The following is a 24,712-nucleotide window of genomic DNA, read 5'->3' on the forward strand; positions in this document are numbered from 1 at the left end:
TGTGGTGCAGTCATGACTTCACATGATGTCTATAGCTGCATTCTGCCCCCCCCCAAAAAAAACCAGGAGAGGTTTACCATCTAGTGGCACGACGAGAAACTGCTAGATGCTGGAAGGTACAAAAGCACACCACTAAATGTTGTGTGCCCTTTGCAATGTATTGCTAGATTTGAAGCATCCGCCCCCCCCCGCCCAATAATCAAGCCACTATAAAGCAATGCTTCATATTAGTTTCTGCTCAAGTATTGCTGGGTGGAATAAAGACCTGGGCAGCAAAATGTCCTGGGTGCTCTCTCGGTCTTACAAAGAGCATTCTTTCTTGTCTGAACTGAGCCTGGAATGCAGTTTGGGAGGGAAGTGAGCCCCCGTTGGAGGGAGAAACCCACGAGCATGTCTTCCCCCCCCTTGAGGCAAGCCCACTTTCCCTTCCTTGAGAATGCCATCGTATTGGGTTTCACGATTCTTTCATTGCCTGGAAGAGAACGCCACGAAAAAGGGAGAGTGAGTAATAATTTAATCAAAAAAGAAAAAAGAAAGCTGGCTGACAATCTAAGGAAAACAAGAGGTTCACACCCAAAGGGTTTGCACGCACACACCCACACAAACATTGCTGCTCATTGAAAACAAACTGGAAGGTTAAGAACCAAAAAAGGCACATTACAGCTCTGTAAAAGAGGGCGGCAGTTTTGCCCAGCTTTGGTCACTTCCTCGCGAGTCCCTGCAGTTCCACAAAAACCTGCCCCTCCTCCTGACGCCGGAACTGCTGTTCCAGCGGCTGGGAGGTGGGAGATTACATAAAGAATTGGAGGTTGAGAGGTCTGGGATGAAGACTGAGACACAGGTGCATGAGCTGTAGCTCAGGTGTGCAGCCACAGAGGGAGATTTGGGGTCCTTGACTAGAATCACAACTACATGCTGGATCACAGGGCCAACCCTGGAAACAGAAACAAGCGCTCCCTTCTCCAGTGATGCATGGCCGAAGTTGCCCCATGTTTCGGTACCCCATGCTATCCATCTCCCAAGCCCCACTATGGGCTACGGAGTGAGGCCACATTCACACCATGCATTTAAAGCGCTACAATACCACTTGGAACAGGCATGGCTTCCCTCAAAGCACTCTGGGAGCTGGGAGGAGACCACCCCCTCCCCTCGCAGACCTGCAATTCTCAGAGTGGTGCAACCATTGGTGAATTGTACCTCTGTAAGGGGGCTTCCTAACAACTCTCAGCACCCTCAACAAACTATAGCTCCCTGGATTCTGTGGGGGGGGGGGAGCCATGACTGACTGAAGTGGTACCACAGCGCAGGGTGTGAAGGCAGATGGAGAGTACCAGGAACAGGGCGGCGGATTTCGACAGCGGCTCTGCATGTCAATTCGCCCTGGAGGAACTCGGGGAAAGCTCAAATAGTGGCCATCTGAAGGTGGCTCAGGAGAGGGAGAAGTCATGAGAGCAGGGCTGACAGATTGTGAAGAGAGCTAGAGCTGAAGGAGGATGCAAGGCTTTGCAAGGATTGAAGCAAGATGAGCAGATGGACGTGAAGGGCCGAAGGATGAAGATGCTTTCTGAGTTAACTGGCCAACACCTCTGAAACTGGAACACTCTGACCCTACTTTCGGACAAAGACAGAACAGAAGGGAGAAGATTCCCCTGCTCCCAAAGAATGTCCAGCCTGAATTGGTCACTCTCTCCATTTCACGTCCCCAAAGAGAGAGAAAGAAGCGAGATCCAGAGCAGAGGCATACCATCACCTCTGTGGAAGAGAACACAACAGTCCCACAAGCAAGGCAGCATTTAGAAGGAGTTTTTAATTAACAAAATGGTCCAGGGAAAAAGGAGGCGAGAAGGAGGCGGGGAAGAAAGGAGGGAATAAACTGTGAAGCTGGACAGGAGGGGGGAGGTTGTGTGATGGGAAGAACCCAAGAAAAGAAAAATAGAGAGAGATCGCTGCATGTTTCTAGGAGTTGCAACCGAAAGCCCATGCGCAAGAAACTACCTAGAACCTTTGTCCGAGTAGAATAAGCCAATGTCCTTCAAATCCTTGGGCACCCAGATGTGGAGGGACTACAAGCCCCATCATCCATGACCATCGGGCCAAGCTGGCCATGGACGATGGAAGTGGTAGTCCACCCACATCTGGGGATGGTAAGGCTGAAGAGCACTGGAAGAAGTCAAAGCACCCAGAAGCAAACTTTGCTGCTCCTCCCTTCATGGATGCCAAGTGTCATTTATGTACATGTATTTGTCTTCTAAAAAAAAAAGAGAGAGAGAGAGAACCCCAGAACTCGGCAAACTTCTTCGTTATGAAGTGATCTGCTTGCTTGGCACAAGGCAGCATGCAAAGCTAGGAGGTGCCGAAGGCTGCACAGAGAGAGCAGGTTTTGGCAACAGGAACAACGACGGAAAATATATATGCATATATCCTCACAGCTAAAAGGTAAAGCAGGATTTAAAAGCCACTGAAGTGAAACCATATATTCCCCCCCACCCTACCCCCCCCACCTCCATGGCATCAAATCAGCATTACGGCTACAATGGTTTGTGTGTGTGTTTGTTTTAAAATGACTTCAGAGTCGTCCGCCGTCCTCCCTCTTGCTCTCAGCCCGGGTCAAGGTTCGTAGCAGCACAGACACAATAATCCTCCAGAGGGTCAGGCCTGTGTCCTCGGCTTCAGGAGTGGAGTTCACAGGTCAAAGTTCAGTCCGTCCGAAGGATCATCGGGGGGTGCTCGCTGTCTTCGTCCAGCCGCAGGGTGCTGGCGTCCTCTTCCAGGCAAGCGCCACCAACCGCACCCAGGTCCTCGGTATAGGCTGGAAGACGAATGAAAAGTGCAAGGTTTTGGAAGCCACACACAGACATGGAGAGCCTACAGTAACCAGGCGGGCAGTAGGTTGGCAAAGGTTACACTGGGGAATTACACACTGCATTATCACAGCATCAACCCAAAGACAGATACTTCAAGATCTCTTGCCATGCAGGAGGGGGAGGGGGAAGTCAAAGGCTTTGTGAAAATGTCTGCAAACATAAACTCAGTGGAACAATACCCGAGATTCATCCACCCTTTTCAAATGCAATCTTTCACATGTGCATGGCGTATATCTAAGTGTTGTTTCAGGTCTACATTTTCTGATTCAATCATACTTATACATGATCGATTATCCTCAAATATGGTTACAGTTTCTGGAAAATTTTGATGTAGATCACTGAAAAGTTGTCTGAACCATTCAACCTCATTACAGGCTAGAGATAGGCTAATATATTCTGCCTCAGTGCTTGATACTGCTACCAAACTTTGTTTTCTGGAGTACCACTCAATGAGAGTTTATTTATACATAAATACAGACCCAGATGTGGACTTTCTATCTGTAAGCACGCTTGCTCAGAGGGAAACTCAATTTAATTCCTAGCAAATATGCTTAGGGTGGCAGCCTCAAGTGCTAATCTCCAGAGACCCAGGTAATCCAAAAGGCTTGGCTGTCCACAGTGATGCCCAGGCAGTTTGGCCACAGTAGGTGCTCCTTGCTGGCTAGGGGTGGGTATGGCCAAGATGGAGGCTGAAGGCAGAATGCAGGATGGGGCAGAGGTGGCTTAAGGGGTCAACAGCTTCTTCCCCTCCCTACCCAGAGACCCAAAGGGACTGAAGTACCTTGGTGCAGCGCAATCCCAAGTTCCTGACAAGCCTTGTGGGGTGGCAGCTTCCTGAGAAAGCAGCACTTTGGAGTGCAAGTGGGGGGAAGGAGTGCTTTTTAAAATGGTCAATAGGCTTGGGTATTCCTGTGCCCTATTTCATTTCATTTCAATACATTTACAGTGGTGCCTCGCAAGACGAAATTAATTCATCCTGCGAGTTTTTTCGTCTTGCGAATTTTTCGTCTTGCGAAGCACGGTTTCCCAAAGTCTTCAAAATCACCAAAGTCTTCAAAAACCTCAAAAAAGGCTACCACACCACGTGCTATGAGTTGCTCCTCGAAGTCACCCTGGGTATTAACGGTTTTAAGAAAAAGGAAACAAACTTGCAAGACGTTTTCGTTTTTCGTCTTGCGAAGCAAGCCCATAGGGAAATTCGTCTTGCGAAGCAACTCAAAAACGAAAAACTCTTTCGTCTTGCGAGTTTTTCGTCTTGCGAGGCATTCGTCTTGCGAGGTACCACTGTATTACCATAACAATATAAGGAAGAAAGGGAGAGGGAGAGAGAGAGAGGAACCAACGAAGGAAGCTGCCTTATACTAAGTCAGACGGTTGGTCCATCTAGCCCAGTGTAGTCCACACAGACTGGCAGCTGCTCTCCGAGGTTCCAGGCAGGGGGACCTTCCCTGCCCAACCTGGAGATGTTGCCAGGGATTGAACTTGGGACCTTCTACATGCAAAGCAGCTGTCCTACCAATAATTACAGCCCATTCCCCAAAGACTGGATTACCATTTATAGGAAGACACAAGATTTACCCACACTGGAGGAATGGCAGATGAAATTAATGGACTATATGGAATTGGCAGAAATGACTGGCAGAATTCGTGACCAGGGAGAAGAGTCGGTGGAAGAAGATTGGAAGAAATTTAAAGACTATTTACAGAAATATTGTAAAATTAATGAATGTTAGAATGATGTTGGATTGAAGTTAAGGGGTTTCTAGCTGTATGGGTACAAAAGAATATGGAAAAATTGGTTTTTAATATGTAAAAATCTAACGTTACAATATATCAAGACTAAGGATTAGGAGTAAAAAGAAGGGAAAGGAATTGTTGGATTAACAACTGAATTAGAATACAAAAGAGGGAGGTATGAGGAGGTCCGGGAAACAAGTAAACGTAAAAGAAGTGAGGAAAAGATGGAATTGTTTTTAACTGTTTTTTCTTTTTTTTCTACTTTGTATTTTTCTTTTTTATTGTTAATTTTTTTTATTAATATGATCTTTTTTTCCTTTGAAACTTTAATAAATATTTTTTTTAAAAAAAATGGATTACCATTTATACATAACATTCAAGTTTTGTCAACGCTTTATTCATAATAAAGGGGGATGCAATGTCTGACTTCTTGGCTCTGACAAGGAGTGGAGCAACGAAAGGACCAGGCCGAGTGGCTCAAGCAGCCTTCTTGACCAGGGTGGTCTTCCTCTCCCAAGGGGCGAGTCATGCCCTATGGGGAAGGCCATGTGGAACTTGCCTCTTGTGGGCACCCCCCTTGCGGGCTCCTCACTCAGCCACCCCGGTCCCATCCTTACCGTGCCTTGTAGGCGAAGAAGGCACGTAAGTACCTTTAGTCACAGCAGTGCTGTACGTCTGTGCTACTAGCGGCCGGTCGTGCGATGCAGATTCTAGGATTTCATTGCCTGGCTCCATGCTGCCATCCAGCCTATGGGAAGAACCAGAGAGCGAACGGTGACCAATGCAATCCTTAGAAAGAAAGACTGTGTTGTCTTTATGGTTTCATCTACACATATAATAATAATAATAAATTTTTATTTGTACCCCGCCCTCCCCGGCCAGAGCGGCTAACATCATATAAATAATACAATATGCATAAAAACAAGCAATCAATCGATTCAAATGCAACCCAAAATTAATTCATATAAATTAAAATTAAAGTTAAAACTGGACAAATGTCAATCCTCAGGTTAAAATTGAAATACTCGCCAGGTATTAACAACCTGTACAACGTGAGCCTAAGATGGAGGGCCTCACCGCACTAACGCCCTAACAGATCTGTCTCCTTCATCAGTCGCAGCTTTGGATCCAGTACAGCACAAGCGGATCTCTGCGTGTCCAGCTTCCAGCCTGCTTCTGGCTCAGCTCACACACACTACTCTGGCTATGACTCTCCTACCTAGCAGTTAAAGGAGAGCAGGTGAAAGGCCCACCCATTTGCTCTACGACACATTCTTTGGTTATGCAAATTGTGTTTAGCTGGTCAGCCAAAGCCATTGCTTAGACAAAGGGACTGGTTTGGCAACCTTGCTCTCGTGCCTTCTACTGCCACAGATACAGGATCCCCAAAACTGGAAAGGACTCAGGGCATCATCCAGGCTGACCCCTCCCAACTCACGACAGTACATTTTGCTCAGCCTTGTGCTAACCTTTTAAAATTGTTGTAGGGCATTGGGCCTACTATTCTGCATTACCGTTTTACATATGCTGTACACTGCCCCAACACCTTTCTTTGGTGAAGGGTGGTGTACAAATATGTGACATAATTAAAGCTACCACAGCCACCTGTATGGAGGCAATGCTTCACCCTAGCTCTGAAATGGAAAATCTCAAAACAAAAAAAATGGGAGCATCTCACAAGAAGGAAGCAGGACAGGAGACTTACTTGTGCTGTTTCATCAGGGTGCATTCGCCTCCCTCCTGGGGGTCCAGGTTGTACATGTACAGGTACCCATCTGCAGCTCCTACCAGCAGCCGAGGGATCTTTTGGATTCTGCAAGTAAATCCTAGTCAAGTTTAAAAACCTTACTATGTAAGATTTAACTATGTGTGTGTGGTTTTTAAAGTTGCTGCTTTCCTCCCAGCAGCCAAGTTCACTTTACAAAGATCAGTGTAAGTCCAACTGCACTGAATGGAAGTTACTTCAGAGTAAACATGCACAGGGGGACGCGGGTGGCACTGTGGGTTACACCAGAGCCTAGGGCTTGCCGATCAGAAGGTGGTGGTTCGAATCCCCGCGACGGGGTGAGCTCCCGTTGCTCGGTCCCTGCTCCTGCCCACCTAGCAGTTTGAAAGCACGTCAAAGTGCAGGTAGATAAATAGGTACCGCTCCGGCGGGAAGGTAAACGGCGTTTCCGTGCGCTGCTCTGGTTTCCCCAGAAGCGGCTTAGTCATGCTGGCTACATGATCCGGAAGCTGTACGCCGGCTCCCTCGGCCAATAAAGCGAGATGAGCGCCGCAACCCCAGAGTCGGTCACGACTGGACCTAATAGTCAGGGGTCCCTTTACCCTTTACCTTTTTAAACATGCACAGGACTTTGCTGTCAGCTGATCAATGAAGCCTCACAGGCCTCACTATTGTGCACAAAGGAACCTGGGTTTTGTGCATTATTCAAATGCAGTATGATTATTAAAAACAAACAAACACACATATGTTCAGAAGGTCACGTTGCCTCCCTTCCCATCTCTACCTGTAGGGAGCTTGTGAAAGATGGGGGGGAAGTCCCCTCCCCACTCAGCGCTCTGTACTTACGTGGCTAACGCACAGATGTTTTTGTGCCCACAGAAAGGGAGGCGGACGGTGGCAAAAGCTCGGCCTTGGTTGAACATTTCTGTCACCTGGGCAGGCAGGTAGTTTGTGGAGACCATCAGGACTTTCCCAAAGTAACCCGTCCAAGTCGTGGGCTCCTCCTGAGGTCTGGAAGCAAGGAGGTAGAGTGGAAATTACACTTGCACCACTTCATATATCACAAGAAGAACTCTGCCAGATTTGAGTATGTCTTGGCTTACAGCCACAGGCAGATGCGTAACTCCCTCTAAGCATCAGCTGCTCTTTCAAGACATTAGCACAAGTCTTCAACTGCATTTGGGAAATAGGCTGGCCTCTACAGAAAAGGTGGGACTTTCCCTGTTCCGCCTCTGGAGATGCAGATGGACCTAGCTTTACTTTATTTCCAAAGGCAGATTTATTTATTGATTTAAAAACCTTTTCTTTCATGTTCTCTCTCCACTATATGGTTTACCAGAGCACTGCTTGCATTGGGTTTTTGCTTCGAAACAATGTGGCCTTAAAAATTATCCTATATTTACATCAACAAGCAGCACAAATTTTAAAGAAACAGTATCATTGGGTTGTTGTGTGTGCACACTGCCTTAACAGCCCAGTTCCACCCCGATTCTACGGCAAGAAAAATATTTATCAAAAGTGTTTAGTGTATCCTGCTGATGCTCACAACAGCTAGTAACGATTCTGAACAAGGAAGAAAAGTTCATCTATCCAGGACAATATATAAGCAAAAAGCAAGTTACCCTAGAGTCAGCACGTCAAACGTTTGGGTATTTTTTAGCTTTAAACTGGCTCCTAAAAAGCTACCACTGTTATGACCTACCTACCACTCAGTCATGCTCAGAACAGACCAGTGAAACCAATGAATGTGACAAACCTAAAACAACTGATTTAAATGGGTTTACTCTCAGTATGGATTAGTTCAGGGGTGCTCAAACTTTTTTCAAACAGGGCCAGATTTGATGAAGTGAACATGCCTGAGGGCCGACCAAAGTTGTAGAGCTTTTTTTATAATTTTCCCACAGCTTTTTTTTTTTTTTTTAGGATTGAAGTTGTTGAGCTTCAATCCTTGCCACAAGGGCCAGATTAAACTGACCGGTGGGCCAGATTGGTAAAGGTAAAGGGACCCCTGACCATTAGATCCAGTCGTGGCCAACTCTGGGGTTGCAGCGCTCATCTCACTTTATTGGCCGAGGGAGGTGGCATACAGTTTCCGGGTCATGTGGCCAGCATGACTAAGCCGCTTCTGGTGAACCAGAGCAGTGCACGGAAATGCCGTTTACCTTCCCGCCGGAGCGGTACCTATTTATCTACTTGCACTTTGATGTGCTTTCGAACTGCTAGGTTGGCAGGAGCAGGGACCAAGCAACAGGAGCTCACCCCGTCGCGGGGATTCGAACCACCGACCTTCTGATCGACAAGTCGTAGGCTCAGTGGTTTAACCCATAGCACCACCCTGAAAAGGGCTTTGAACATGCCTAGATTAGTTGGACACGAGCCGTATTTAACTTAGGGGCCTGATGAATAGTGGCTGGGGAGACTATTCCGAAACGAGAGAGGAACGTGGCAAATCCCCCCCTTTCCAAGCCACACTGAAAGCCCTTAGAGGCTTAGCCTGAGAGATAAGAGCTGGGTTGCCACCCACCCTATGGCCACCCTGGATCTAAGTGGGCAGCTGTGGAAAGAAAGGTTTCCTTACTTCTCTTTCACAGTTTCTAATTTGAAAATGTGCACTGTCTCCGTGTTACTGGATGCAGACAGAAACATGCCGTCCATGCTGAATGCCAAAGAGGAAATGCTCACACACCTGGAGGGAATAAGCAGAAAAGAAAACGGCCGGTCAGTTCCCACATCCTAACTGGAGGAAGAAGAGGTGGCAGCTAGACAGAGGCAACTGCTCCACATTCTACAGTGACCTAGGTAGGGTTCCACCCATTTAACTGCTGGGGAATTCTGAGGCACCCGAAAACCTGCTCACTGCTTCCTGCTGCAAAACAAAGGTTTCGCCCTTCTGCAGATTTTGGATTCCCTCCACCATGAAGAAACACAGCTACCTATGACACAGGTTGAACTGCTGAGGTGGGGGGGGGGGAACCTCCTGCAAAGAGCAAGCTTCTGAGACTGAGCATTTTACTTCACCTCTTCACACCCCTTCGGAATTCAAAGAGTTTCTGTCCCTCTGGAATGGAAAATACCCGGATCACCGTCCCCTGTTGGGAAAAAGGAGGTGAGAAACAAAGACTTCAATGTTCAATTTAAAATAGCTGCTGCAGAGTCTAAATATAGTTCGAGAGCAGAGGGGCTGAACCTATATAGCTCTGGGGGAGAGATCTTTGGCTGTCTACACCCTGTGGGCCAACTCTGACAGGATGAGCAAGCTTGGAAAGTGTCGGACTGTCATCAACGTCACTACCGCGTCATAGAGTTTAATTCAAAGATACAGCACTGTACCAGCTGTGGGGTGGGACAGGGCAAACAGGAGGAGAGAATTCCTGCCAGGATCTGTGAGAATGCTCATCAGGAATAACCTGGTGCCGCTGCAGGAAAAGCCCTGACAATACAGCTATACTTTAAAAGGCGGACAGAACCCCACCTGATAAAAAGAACCAACGCACAGCTTAGCATGACAGGGTGTTCATAGCTGGAACAGCGGCTCAAGTCCTAAGTTGGAGGATGAGAGGTTTGTGCTGACATTTTGGATTATTCCCAAGCAGAAACACTGCAGGAGGCTTCTGGGCACTTCAACTCACTCTTTCAAAAAGCTCACACAGAAATGCTGCCTTTGTTCCCATTCAAAACTGAAGTCAGTGTATCAGGCCCTCACCTTTTCCGACGCCGTGGCCAGTTTTGTGCCGCTCGCATCGAAAGCTAGCGCAGCCAAAGGACTGTCATGAGCAGGGATCATGTTAGCAGCTCTCTGCAGAAAAGAAAAAAGGGGCACAAGAGCTTAGCACAGGCGCAGCCAGCACCAGACAGGGAAGATCTCCTTGGGCACAGAAGCAGGAAAGATGCTTGCGGAACCTCACCAGATTGATGGTGTCAAAGACCTGGACTTCCCCAATAGTGGCACTGCCTGGGTAGGCCAGGTAGCAGTTGTCGTTGTTTATGGACAGCGCACACAAGCCTAGGGACAGAGAGAAAAGGGGGGCATTGCCTCAGGCTACAAACACTTCAAGGAGGACCGGGAAGGGAAAGCAGCCGTCACCGAGGCTTGCAGGACAGGGTTTGGAGTTCCTGTGGGTGACAGGGAGCATTTTAAGGTGACCTTGTGGTGGGGACTAAGGGCAGTTCACATGGACAGCAAAGGTAAAATACAAAAAGCTAAAAACCACACAGCCTTTTCCTTTAAAAAGTCAGTTCCCCAAGGCCTGTTGGAGCAAACACCTGCCAGTAGAAGGGCAACAGGGAGAGAACCAGCACATTTATGTCTGTATTCATAAGCTGCTGCCCCTTGAAGAATATGCAACCAGGAGGGTCGACTATACAAACACAAATTTAATTCTTGACTGAGCTACCCTCCTTGCAGAATCACAACTGGGTGGTGCTTTCACTGTGTCAAAGATTATGTGTGGGAAATGGAGAATGGTCTCCCTTACCTGCGGGGTTGGGGGGCGTCTCCCTGATGGTATGCAACACCTTCATGTCCCGGATGTTATGTATGTACAGAGACTCTTCTAAGCACACGATCAATCGCTGAGGAGGGAAATAAAAAAAGGAGAGGGAAGAGAATGAAGAGAAAATCCTGAAGCAGCGTAAAACCCTCAGAGTGAAGCTTCCTAGAGAAGGAAGTTAGTGACTAGTGAAGGCAGTTTTAAAATCTGCCAGCCTGGATTATGTTGATTTAGAAGCGCAAGGCAAAGCCTCCTTTCCCACAACTTAGGCGAGGCAATTGTGATCACCTGTTATTAGGAGGCCTCACCTGATCCTGACCTCAATTCAAGAAAGATCCTGACTGTTCTTCGCCCTACAGGCAATGTGTGTTTGTGCTCTGGGTCAGAAGGAAGTGCAATTATCACCTCGCCCCGCACAACAAAAATATCTGTGCTCAAAATAAGTAAAAGTTGATTAGAATTTATTGCAGTCCCTCAAGGGACAAAATACTAAGCAAGATTCCAACAAAAAATCCATGATCATTATTTATTGGATTGGATCAAGTGACTGACTACTCACCAGTCGCCCTGTTAAGCTAGAGCTAGTGGTGCTATGTTCTAGTCTGAGAATGGAGGCCTGGAAAACAGGCGCTTGCCTGGTTGCTATCAGCAAGCAAAACCTGCCTCCAGGGAAATTTTACCAAAGTATCCCCCCCCCCCCTTTCCAATGCCTCTGATGCCACAAAAATCACTTAACGAAACTATGCATGGCTGGTATGAGCATGTCACAGGGACAGGAGGAAATTCATCTGCGTGAGCCTCTCCCTGCAGCAGCTGAGTCCAGAAACAGGGTCAACTCCTATTTTGCTGTCTTCACTGTACATAGAAAACTCGCATATAATATTGCTCTTATAGGTTAGCTTTCTATGAGATATATAGTTTTTTGTTTGTTTGGTGCAAGGAGAAGCGTTCAAGTTGCAAGAGGCCCCTGTCAGCAGCATAGGTGTGTCCAGAAAAAGAAGTTTTACTGTCCCTTCTATTGTTAGAAAGTACCAGTGCCACAAAACCCACCCACTTGCGACCACAGTTTCAAACTTATTCCTAGACTCTGGACTGACCACAAATAAAGAGGCCTTTTGTCCTTTATGCTTTACATTTCTGATTCTTTGTTTTCTTTCTTTTTGTTACGGTGGCTCTTTACTCTTGTTGCTGTGGTTTGTATCCTGCCTTTCCTCCAAGGAGTTCAAGGTGCCTGACATAGTTCTCCTCCCTATTTTATCCTCACAACAACCCTGCGGGGTAGGGTAGACTGAGAGCAAGTGACTAGCCCAGGGTCACCCAGTGAGCGTCATGACCGAGTGGGGAACTGAACTCTGGTTAACCAAATCAATAAAATACTAAATATGAATGAAAAACAAAAGAAGCCTGAGATGACGCAAAAGCATCACGACTCACCTGCCTGTTAAGCTTGACAGCCAGGATTGTATTGGAATAGCTGTAGTTGCAAATCTCTGTCCCCTTCTTGAAGTGGCAAACCTTCAGCTTGCGAGGGGCTTTGAGGCTCACTATGGCCACCAAGCTACTGGAAAAGAGCCTCTCCACAATGCACACATCTTCTGTGTCAGCTGCAGGGGTGGAAAGGAGAGATGTAGGAAAAAGTTGACAAAATGAAGGATGAAGGTGCAAAGGAGCTGTTCACACAGCAAATCAGAATTTCAAGTCACTCCTCTTGCTGCTGACCTGCCCCATTCTCCTGCCTCATCTGCCTGCACCGCCCACCCCAGAACCAGCAAAAGCAAAGACACAACACGATTCAAAAGACAGTAATTAAGAGTCATACCCCCTTCTTAATGTGTCTGGAGACGCTGTGGTTTCAAAACTGTGTTCAGGTGAACCTTAGGGTTCCCTGGAACCCTTTAAGGGTTTACAGTGGTACCTCAGGTTACATACGCTTTAGGTTACATACGCTTCAGGTTACAGAATCCGCTAACCCAGAAATAGTACCTCGGGTTAAGAACTTTGCTTCAGGATGAGAACAGAAATCGTGCTCTGGTGGCGCGGCGGCAGCAGGAGGCCCCATTAGCTAAAGTGGTGCTTCAGGTTAAGAACAGTTTCAGGTTAAGAACGGACCTCCGGAACGAATTAAGTACTTAACCCGAGGTACCACTGTAGTCATTTTTGACAAGCTTTGCTGAAAGAACTTTGCAATTTGCAGTTGCTGGGGAGTAGAGCATGTTCTGTGTCACCCTATCCATTCACAATGGAGACGCCCAGTAAGTCTGGTTGTGTCCCTACATCCTCCAGAGTCATCCCCTCCCCCCGCAAAAAAAATGTCAGGTGGCCTGTAAGGCATCTCATCCTGATGCAGAACTCCAAAGCTTGAGCGTCCCCAGGATATGGCTCTCCAGGAAAGAGAAGCCTCCCCCCTGCTTTAAGAAATTGGTTCCACTGTTCAGCTACTCTCACCATCAAGAAGATTCTCCTAATATTCAACCGAAATCCATCCTCCTGTCACTTAAACCCATTAGACTCCTCTGTGGCATGGACAGTGGCTGATCAGATGGCAAGTCTATATGCAAAGGACTCCCTGAGGGAAGGGAAATCTGAAAACCATTTGCTGACAAGAGGGCTAACCCTAAAATCAGATTGCTAGTGTGTACACTTACAAAGAAACTCCATGGAAATCAAAGGGGACATACTCTCAAGAAAGTGTGCCTAGGATCAAGGTGTTAAGATTGCTCCTAAAGGTCTCCCATCCAAAACTTTAGGCACGTATGGTCACAATTACCTTATTTTTCTATTTAAAGAGGCACAGGGTTTGAGGGAGAGAGACTGAACTGAGTGAGAACATGCAGGTGCTTGACTAAACTACAGCTGGCTAGAGCTTCGCTCTTCCCTGAGGATCAATAGATTGACACATCCGAGGCTAGGCTGGCTGTAAATAGACCTTAATATTACAGCAGGAAGAGCAAAGCTGCTAAGTGGGGGAAGACAACAGAATGGGAGGGAGCCCAACCTTCTGCTTGCTGAAGATGAGCAAGCTGTAAATAAAGAGCCTGCTAAAAGCATGTGCCATGGAACAGATTTCAAGCAGCTACCGAGGCTTCCTGGCCAGAACCATTAGTATAAATCTTAACTGTATCAAGCAGTGCAACGGTTGACATTTGCCAACTAGGAAAACTGCCAGAAGTTAAAGCCTGAAGGGGTTCTGGTTCATCTACTGGGTCTATCAAGCAAGCGGCGCCATTTCCGTTACCAAGGGCAATTCACTCCTTTCAGACTATCTGCTCCAAAAGCTGAGCTAAAATGAAAAAAAGAAGACAAACTGTACTTGTGTGATTTAGTGGGTGGATTTCCCCACACCAAGCAGAGGTGTGAGTTTGGGGGGGGGGGCGGCTCATCAATTCCTAATCAATGCCTGCCCATCGAATGAGGCAAAACACACCCAATTTACCCAGCAGAGTGAAACACAAACAACGGCACCACGCAGGGATTTTGTCCTTTAGGACAGTACCACACTTTTGTGTGACAAGTTTGCTTTCTGCACAACACACACGTTGCAGGCTGTGATACAACCATGTCTCTTAGGTACATGTATATGCCCGTATGTTGTCACGGTTTGCGCTTGCTCTGGGAAAACATTTGTGTACAAATGGCAAACGTGTTTCCCTGTGTAAATTACAAAGCCATCCTTGAACTTGGGTACCTTTGCACCAATGTTCAAAGAGCTGAGCGTGATTCATCTCGTATTCCTGCACAACTACATAAAATGCTTGGTAATGTGAGAAGATACCAATGCTCCAGCCAAGGCCGCAGCATGCAGCCAGATATCCTCTTTGTGCTGAAAACAGGTGGGGTAATGTCAAAAACACATTGGGGGAGCAAACAGCATAAAACACCCAAAAGGTGGCAAGAGGGGACAGAGGGGAACAGATACTCCCCTCCACCCTCTGTTCAGAATCAAAGCTTCCAAGTCAGGAAGAACTCAAGACACACATCGCAAATACCGTAACTCAAGAGTCACATTTCTTCTGGTTTGATGCAAAGCATGATGTGAGTTGTTAAAAGGCAAATGAGACCTCCCAGTTAGAGAAAGGCTGGGTCTGGTGGTTGAGTCACATGGACACAAGCTAGGAACACATTTGGGCCAGGAAAGGGGGAGTTGGGACCCAGGGATGTTGAGCTGTTCACATGGGGCTAGGGCAGCATGTAAATGGACCAACTGCAGATCATGGGAATGCAGAATGAAGAATCTGCTGAACCCATGTTGAGGCCAAGTCAAATTTTTTTTTTTAATGAAGGTGCAGAGTGGGGCAGAAGCAAGCCACCGTTGACCCCCATTAATCACAGATGTATTGTCTTCTTGGAAGTGGCAGAGCTGCCACAGGGACCCCAATATACCACTTGTGGTTTATTATCTCTCACTGAAGTCATGAACCACAACCCTGTAGGACAGGTTCGCTGCTTGCCAGCAGTGCAACAGCAGCTGCCCCCAGCAGCCGGCACCAACTGGATTTCTGCCTGAAGTCAGCAACACACTGATGAAGATCTTGCATGTGCTGGGGCTAGAGACTACCATTTTAGGTGGCCCAAACATCTCTCTCTCCCTCTTTTGCTTTGGAGGCTTCTGGAATAAGAGATGCAAAAAGAACTTTTTAGAAAGAAGCTCCAGAAAAATACCAAACATACAAGCTCGGATGTTTGGGGTCAAGGAGCTGGCCGCTGTCCTTGCAGCTAGGAGGGCAAGCCCAGGGATCAAGTCAATTAGGTAACGAAGGCTACTAGAGCAGGGGGCAGTCAATTGGAGGAGAAGATGGATTCTTTCCAGAAACTATCTGCTCAGTCCAAAATGTGACCACAACATAAAGATGGAAGGGGGCATGGGGTGGGGTAGAAGGGGAATTAAAATATACACTTACTGCATTCATAGATCTGCTCCAGTTTATCCACAGAAGAAAGGGAGAAGAATTTGTAACCTGATTTGCTGCCAACAGCTAAGGACCTGCAAAGCAAGACATGAGGTCAATGAAGCATGGGAACGGAACAAACTTGCCGTTTCACACAGAAAACCAAGCAGCAACCTCCACCAACCTGATGCCCTCCCAGAAGTATTGGACTATATCAGCCCCAGTGAAAGTGGCTGTGCTCACTGGGGCCGGTAAGAGTCATGCCCAAATTATCCAGAGGGCACCAGGTTGGCAAAGATTGCAACAGAGCACCCCAAGCTCTCTCACAAGTGCGTTCAGCTTCACAGTTTGTCCTGGATCATCATGTGCTCACCAATTTCATCATTCAAGTATGTGGCTGCTTGCAAAACCAAAATAGCAGCCCCATTCTTTTCTTTATTTGCCTTACTGCAGAAATAAATGCAGACCAAGGTTCAAAAAGAGCATGCTGCAAGGAGCAGTAAGAGCTGAACACAGAACTATGTGCATATTGATAATGGCTGGGTGATTTGTTTGCACCCGTAAGATAGTGCTTTCTTTGCATACTGCATTCCCGGCTTGGGGCAAACTGTTTCTCTTTGAGTGGCCTGGGGAGGGGGAGAAGCTTAAGTGCTTGCTTTTTCCAAAGTTATTGCTAAGGCATGTCCTCAAGAGAGTCAGATATTGACCAGACCAAATAACTGACACATGAACACAAATCACATGACAATTCATTTCCCCTTAAGAGACACAACTCTTTGGGGAAGCTGAAATGCTTAGTTGTAATGTGCGCCATGTAGCGAAAGCCTTTATTTTTAAGGCATTTGTTGTTCTGAGGTTTGTGCAACTTGCACTGCCCATTGTCAATTGTATCAGACGCTAAATCAAATGACCAAACCCCACAACAAGCTGTTGTGCTGATGACCTAGCAAAAAGGCCTGATTTTTGGAGAGCCAAGTGGATCAGCGATAATCCTGTCATTTAGAAGCTGGGGATAGCAAGCAGAGAAGCACTGTGTCATTTTTATTACATGCCGGGGAAATCACTCACTTCAACGTGGCGTGCCTGTGCATTTTCTTGCACTGGAGGTCACACAAAACAGCTGCATGGTGTTTTGACAGGTAATTCAAATAGACATAACAATGTGTTTTCTGCTGCAAAAAAAGGGGGGACTGGAAGAAGGAATCCAGAAGCTGTTGTGTACACAATGTGACAAAAGCACAACTGCCTCAATCCATATATAGCCCTCTTGTTGACACGACAAAATGTGGAGGGAATTCTTTTTTTTGGGGGGGGGAGGACAGAACCCCGGCCTTGCCCGTGCTCCCCAACCATAGGCTGAACCTATCACTGAAAGCTGCTTCACACTATGTCAGACCTTCGGGTCCGTCTCGCTCAGTACTGTCTCCACTGACTGGCAGTGACTCTGCAGGGTTTCTGGCAGGAATGCCTCCCAGGAGATGCCACTGGGATTGAGCGAGGGACCTTCTGCATGCAAAAAAGATGCTCTGCCATTCAGCTGTGGCCCTTCCCTATTTGACCAAGAGGATGCACATTCAACCCAGTCTGTAGCTCACGTTGGCACGCCCTGTTCCCTGTCCTGTTAGGGATGTGAACTTCCCTCTACAAGTATGTACCTAGGGGGATCGAGGCAAACATCTTGCTATGGCCTTCTCCTAAAGCAGGCACATCCAACTTCCAAGAGACTGCAATCTACTCCCACTATAAAAAACTGGCAGTGATCTACCCGTTGGATTGACCAGAGTTGTTGAGCTTCGATCGGCCAGGGACACCCTACGATCGACCAGTAGATCGCGATCAACCGGTAGGACATCCCTGTCCTAAAGGACTAGGGATTCTGGTGTCCATGGTATAATTCTCCCACTTTCCATCTCTCCCCGCCCCTCCTTAGGATCTCTGAGCTAGCAATGCCATCGTGCTGCCTGCAAGAACAGCAGCTAAGAAGAGAAAATGAAACAGGGGGAGGGGGGAATTGTTCATGCAACACCCAGCCCCCATTTTGAGGTCTGATTGGAAGAACTGGCTTGAAAGATAAACAGCCTCTTCCTGTGCCATTATCCTTCCAAACAGCACCAAAGATCGATTACTAACATGCTGTGATATGTGGTTGTAAATAATTAAGACTACACTTGTCAGAAGACAAAACACACACTGTGGTTGTAAAACACTTCCTTTGAGCATCTTCCACAAGTCTCTCAACAGCAGGTACTCTGCGCATGAGGAGGAGGTTCAGGATCTGTTGGCAGAGCTCTGGGTAATTTGTTGCAGGTGGACAAGACTCCCAATGTTTTAAACAACAGCAACTTTCCCCACCTAATTAGGCTGCTGACCTGAAGAAAGCAAACCATGAGTAGACTTATAGGTGAAAGGACTGAGTTTGGTCCAGTTCAGTTCTGGTACTAAATACAAATTCCTGGGCTCAGAAAGTGCTCAGAAGTATCCTGTTCTAACTAAACATCCTTTGCACCTAGCTCTCGTTGGTAAATATTGAGGTTCTCATTTTAAAAAACATACACTAAGCATATCTGACAAGCCTCAAATAAAGGTAAAGGTAAAGGGACACCTGACCATTAGGTCCAGTCGTGACTGACTCTGGGATTGTGGCGCTCATCTTGCTTTATTGGCCAAGGGAGCCGGCGTACAGCTTCCGGATCATGTGGCCAGCAGGACTAAGCCGCTTCTGGCGAACCAGAGCAGCACACGGAAACACCGTTTACCTTCCTGACGGAGCGGTACCTATTTATCTACTTGCACTTTGACATGCTTCGAACTGCTAGGTTGGCAGGAGCAGGGACCGAGCAACGGGAGCTCTCCCTGTCGCGGGGATTCGAATCACCGACCTTCTGATCAGCAAGTCCTAGGCTCTGTGGTTTAACCCACAGCGCCACCCGTGTCCCACTAAGCCTCAAATATATTATTATTATTATTATTATTATTATTATTATTATTATTATTAACGTGATAAGTGGGACTGTGGCATTCTGCATACAAGACCAGAGTACAATGTAAGAACAAGGGACCACAACATTTCTTTCAAGATCACCCCTATATCCACCTGAAACAGAACACTGTTCTTCATATCAAAACCCTTCTTTTTATTGTTGCTCAAGATGTACTCCCTGCTGGGGAATTTATCAACAATAATCACAGAAATCAATTATTTCACTCTACACACTTTTATTTCAGTGTGAACCTACAGCAAATGATATCCACAAACCTCTGTACCACAACAGGAAGGTCTAGTTTCACATTCCTGCAATGAAAGGGGGGAGGGGGTAGAGCTCTGCCTAATCATAAGTTCAGTGCTTTTATTTAAATAAGTCCACACCATAGTGCTAAAATTCCCAAGTTTGTCACTTACACTTTCTGCAATTTAATTTTATCTACTAGTACTAGTGTGCTTTGTGCAGGGGTTAAGATGGTGCAACTATGCAAAAACACATATACCAGAACCCATGTGTGCAATTTATCTGCAAGATCTCAACCAGCTGGCTTTCAGTCACGCAAGGTTGAAATCACACAAGTTGACTGCGTGCAAGGTGCGATCATAGTATATTTAATATCAGTGTACTGGGCCGCAGAATTTACTTCTCTCTAGGGATATGAACTCGGATCACTTTCTTTTACAGGGAGAGCGGTTCTCTATTACAAACACTGACTAAAGAATTTCATACACTGGCCAGACTATGCAAGCCTATTTGTGGTGGGTTGTGCTGGGAAGGAGTCAAGAGAGCCAAGCTTTTGAGGAAAGGATCAGGCTACTAGACCTTTGGGCCCTTCGATCTCAGCGAGTCACCCAGCATCAAGGAAAGGAATTTTGTGTGGCTTCCCTTGTACACAAAGGAAGCAGTCATTCCAAAAACAGCCCAACGGCATAGCTCTCCTGATCATTTCCTCTTATTCACTTCCCACGGGTGATGCTCCTCCCTGCAAAATGGCCTATTTATCACTGCCCCATCAATTGCCTCTTAAGCATTTCAAAACCCTCGCACTCTGACTACATACTCCAACTTCTTTCCCATGCACTTCGGTGTGTGCCCTACTTTGAATTCAAGAGGCAAGAACTCTGCAGTGTTTCAGCTTGCTTCTGCTCCCACTATAGGAAGTCCCACACCCCCACACCAACGCTAGGCCATCTGGCCCAGAAAGCCACAAATTTGGGGACAAGGAGTGGGAAAGGGGAGACCCGGGGACACACACACACACACACACACACACACAGAGTCTTTGATTTGGGGGTGGTTATACCAAATTTATATATACAAAGAATAAGAGCTTGATTACAGCAGGGATGTGGCCTTCCAGATATTGCTGCATTCAGACTCCCATCAGCCCTAGGTAGCATGGCCAATGGGAGCTGTGGACCAGCAACACCTGGAAAGCCACAGATTTCCCATTCCTGACTTACTCCAAAGACAGTTGCTCAGAATTACAGGGTAAGGCTCACTAACAAAGCAGGGCTTACATCTGAGTAAACATTAGGGCCCTCTCTCCCCCCTGAAGGCTAATTGCATCAGGGCAGTGGGTGTCTTCCAGGAAAAACTACTGGGTGTCCACTGACTTCAATGCACCTAATGTTTGAGCACTGTCCACACAAGAGAGGTGTGATAACTCTACTGTAGTCCAAAAACATCTGGAGGGCCCCAGGTTGGCAAAGGTTGCCTTGAAAAGGACAGAGCATCTCTTACACTGTTCATACCAAAGGCCTTCATACTATGTTCCAGGAAACCTTGAGGTTCCTGGGAAGCTCAATGTAAGTTTCTCAGTGAGTGGATCAGAGAGGCTGCTCTGAAACAGAAAAGGCTTGCCCCCTGCGACACCCGCCCCCACATCCCTTACCCAGTGCAGCAGCATATTCTAGGCCACACATTCATGGGACTTGTGGGGAAGTCCATCAAGCCTGGGACCCCACCCCCAGGCCCTAACACAAGAGTAGGCAAGTCAGGGCTAAATGGATCAAACCTCTGACTCAGTATAAAAAGCAGTTTCATATGCCTAAGTAAGGTGCTTTGGGGATTGCAGCTGAATCCAAATTGGGATTACTCAGAACTGTGCCTGAAGTGCTTGCCAAGGACTTCAAACCCCTCCTCAAAGCCTTCCCAGTGAAGTTTTCACACTGCAATTAAACTGAACCTAGGTATGTGTAAATGAAACATGGTATATTCTGCCTACCCTTCCTCTGGGAATTATTAGTTTACAACCCAACTTTTCTCCAAGGAGCACAAGGCAACATGCACAGTTTGTCACACACACATAATCACACCCCCGCCGTAAACTTTTATCCTTACAACAATCCTGTGAGATAGGACTGAGAGGTAGTGACTGACTTGATGCCAACTGGTAAGCTCTATAGCCAAGTGGGGCTTTAAACCTGGCTCTCCCCAGTCCCTCCCAGCCCAAAACTTTAACCACTACACCACAGTGGCCCTTGTGTTATCCTCTATATTGTAAGCTTGAGGCACAGACCCGGCCTTTCATTCTTTCTGAAGTGCTAGAACCCACTGGGTTCTATGGGATTTGCTCTCATTGCAGGCATCAATAAAGAGTTCCACTTCACCACCACCAATCCCTCGTTCTCCACCTGCCCAGGCCATCAGTCGTGATCTTTTCTCCACCAATGCCTTCCTGAAGCCTTCTTCAGTGAGACACACTGGAGATTTAGAAGTCTCCCCCTCTTATGATCCCCAGCAACTTGCTTCTGAGCAAGCGTGCCTAGAACTGCAAATATGGTGCATGCTTACTCAGCAGTAAGTCCCACTTTTCCCAACCCTCAAGGTGCTCTAAGCTCAAGAAGAAGGGTGTGTGTGATGATTCGAGGTTCTAACCCTCATCAAAGTACCTCCACAATGGAGAAAGAATTGCAAGTTAAATATTTCCCTGCCAAGAACCTGTTTTAAAAACACAAGCATCTTGCAGCACATACACCTTCCAGACAGGTAGCATATTAAGTCTGTTGCAGCAAAAAACAAAAACGAGATTTGCGGTATCTTACAATGCTAACCAATATATACCGTAAACTGTCAGGGGTCCTTTACCTTTTTTTACTTTTGTTCATATTGTCAGATGTATGAACTGTAATCCTGAACTGGCAAGTACACACAACTGTGTGTGTGCGCACCCCGCATCTCCCAACACATGGTTGGGAAAGGTAGTTAAGTAAGTTCAGAGGGAAATGAAATGAAAAGAGGACATACAGGGACAATTACAACATAGCTACAGTGACCAGTTAACAAGGCAGGTTTGGCAACAGCATTGTCTCTCACCCACCTGAGATCCTTAAATAAAACAGTGGCCATCTGAATAACTTGACAAACTCCTAGTCGCTCACAGAATTGGCCAGATTCAGATTTACTTGCATCCAACCATCAGAATGTTACTAAGCAAAAGTTAACAAAGGGAGCAATATACAGTGGTGCCTCGCAAGACGAAATTAATCCGTTCCGCGAGTCTCTTCGTCTTGCAAAGCACGGCTATTAGCGGCTATTAGCGGCTTAGCGGCTATTAACGGCTTAGCGGCTATTAACGGCTTAGCGGCTTTAAGAAAAAGGAAACAAACTCGCAAGAACTTGCAAGACGTTTCGTCTTGCGAAGCAATCCCATAGGGAAATTCGTCTTGCGGAACGACTCAAAAAACGGAAAACTCTTTCGTCTAGCGAGTTTTTCGTCTTGCGAGGCATTCGTCTTGCGGGGCACCACTGTACTTGTATGAAAGTAACACAGCAACATGTATAAAAAAATAAAAAAGACAGAGAAAGAGACAGAAACCTAACAACATACCATATGAACATTAAAATTATTAACCTCCATGGCAAACCACAACATTTATCTGTAAGGCTAGGATTTTAACACACATTAAAAAAGATAATCTGAATCTTCCAGGCAAGACACAGCAACCTCCTTTAAAAGAAAAGAAAGGAGTTATCCAGAACTCATCATTATGCTAGATCAGCCTTCCCCTCTACCTGGTGCCCTCCAGATGTTGGCCAATGGGACTTGCAGTCCAAAACATCTGGAGAGAATTAAGTAGGGGAAGCTAGTTGGTAAATATGGCACCAGCAGCAGCCAACTTTGAAGGCAATGATTACAAAATCCAATATACCATGTGAATTCTTACTTCACTCAAAATATGAACACTGCATGGGAACACTGGTGCAATGGTTGAGCACTGGTCCAGGACATGGGAGAAACTGGGGCTTGAATCCCCAGTCATGAAGCTGGCTGGGTGTGACCATGGAAGCCAATCAACTACCTCACAGGACTGTTGTGGGGATTAAATGGGGAGAGGGAGAACTATGAATGTTGCCACCTTGAGCTCCATGGAGAAAAAGGTGGGATATAGATTAAATGAATAAATAATAATAATAAATACAGGATCAGACCAGAACCAGAACCTGGGAAAGAGTGGGTATGAATCCTCATTCAGTCATGAAGCTCACTGAGAGCGATCCTTGGAAGCCAGCCAATTGTGCCCCCCTCTTTCTTTGTCTAACCTACTCACAACTAGATAGCTCAGTTGGTTAGAGACTGGTGCTGATAACACCAAGGTCGCAGGTTCAATCCCCACAAAGCCCCTGCGAATACCTGCATTGCAGCGGGTTAAACTAGATGATCCTCAGCCTCCCTACAATTCTACTTCCCAGGCGTGTTTTGAGGATAAAAAGGAGAGGCAGTGGGAACCATAATACACCTGGCTCGATCTCCTTGGATTTTTTAAAAAAGAAAGCAAGCAATAAAAATAAACTAAGAAACAAATAAATCCTGGGTGTGCGTGCCTTCTCTTCCTCTCGCCTCCCGCCTCATTTAGGGACATTTCTTCTCCAAACTCTCCCTCTTTCAAAGGAATATACACTGCACATTAAAAACAGCATAATTAACAAGATATAACATATTACCATAAGCATAGGACATATCTGCTGTCACTGCCAACCCATGTCTGTGGAATGCTCTCCCCAGAGAAGTCTGCCTGGCACCTTCATTATGCACCTTTAGGAGCCGGGCAAAAACATTCCTTTTTAACCAGGCCTTTGGTTGACCTGACTGACATCCTATACCTTTTAAAAATGTGGCTCTTTCTGGGGGGACGGGGTGTTATTGGGTTATTGTTTTTATTTTGATTTTATATACTGTATTGCGATCTTTTTTGTGAACCGCCCAGAAACCTATAGGTATAGGGCGGTATATAAATTCAAACAATAATAATTAATAATAATAATAATAATAATAGTAATGCGTGCAGGATCTCAGGTATAGCCACTCAGGCACGCGCACGCGCAGTACCGGGGCTCCAGGTGGGGGATCCTCCCCCGCCCCCCCCCGTTTTCGAACCTTCGCCTCCCCCCTCCTTCCTCTCCCCCCCCCCGCGTTCTCTCTCGGCCACGCCCCCTCCCCCTTTGGCCTTACGTGTTGTCCTGGTTGAAGTTGGCGAAGAGCAGTTGGCCGGCGCCGGCCTCGCCGCTCTGACTGGCCAAGTTCATGGCTCTCCCTGGCGGCGGCGGCGCCCCCCCGTCCCCGGCCGGCGGGAGGGCAGCGGAAAGAGGCCTGTCAGCCTCGACGGCTCGCGGCCCCGCTCGGCTCCGGCCGCCTCCTCATCCCTCTCAGCGGCGCCTTGTTTACGCTCCGGTAGTGGCCGGAGCCTTCAGCGCGCCTGCGCCAACCCGCCTACTTCCCTCCTCGCCGCGGCGAAAGCGGCCCGCCATTGGCGGCGCTTCCCGACCGGCCACCGTAGCGCCCGTGCGCCTGCGCGATTTTCGGAGAGAGGCGGGGGACGGGACGGGACGAGGGCTCGCGCGTGCGCCGTATGGTGCGGGAGGTTTTTTCTACGCGCGCGCAGTGCAGCTTCCGGCGACTGTTGGGTTTTGGCGCGAAAGGGTCTCTCTCGAGGCGCCTGAGGGGAATTTTTAGAAACACACAAAACGAGGCAAAAAAGACAGAAGTTTGAGGGAAAAGTCAGCTTAGGGAGCCCCACATAAT

The 24,712-nt window shown here is 47.1% G+C and overlaps 1 protein-coding gene across 2 annotated transcripts; it reads right to left on the reverse strand.

Annotated features, from left to right (window-relative positions):
- Window positions 1–497: 497 nt before the first annotated feature.
- Window positions 498–24,460, reverse strand: WIPI2 (WD repeat domain, phosphoinositide interacting 2). 2 transcript variants are annotated; one of them, XM_080981154.1, is made up of 12 exons: window positions 24,143–24,460; window positions 15,716–15,798; window positions 12,252–12,421; window positions 10,803–10,899; window positions 10,233–10,330; window positions 10,031–10,123; window positions 9,346–9,416; window positions 8,906–9,013; window positions 7,174–7,338; window positions 6,307–6,414; window positions 5,252–5,349; window positions 498–2,809 (listed from the first exon to the last, which is right to left on the reverse strand). In XM_080981154.1, exons 1-12 carry the CDS (start codon window positions 24,214–24,216, stop codon window positions 2,697–2,699), a joined length of 1,278 nt encoding a protein of 425 aa, XP_080837280.1. In that variant the 5' UTR covers window positions 24,217–24,460; the 3' UTR covers window positions 498–2,696. The 2 variants fall into 2 exon arrangements, with proteins under 2 accessions (XP_080837280.1, XP_080837279.1); XM_080981153.1 differs by having other exon boundaries at window positions 5,219–5,349; window positions 24,143–24,459.
- Between the last annotated feature and the right edge of the window lie 252 nt (window positions 24,461–24,712).

This window comes from Podarcis pityusensis (assembly GCF_964106645.2).
Source record: "Podarcis pityusensis genome assembly, chromosome: 14".
In the NCBI taxonomy this organism is placed as follows: Eukaryota; Metazoa; Chordata; class Lepidosauria; order Squamata; family Lacertidae; genus Podarcis; species Podarcis pityusensis.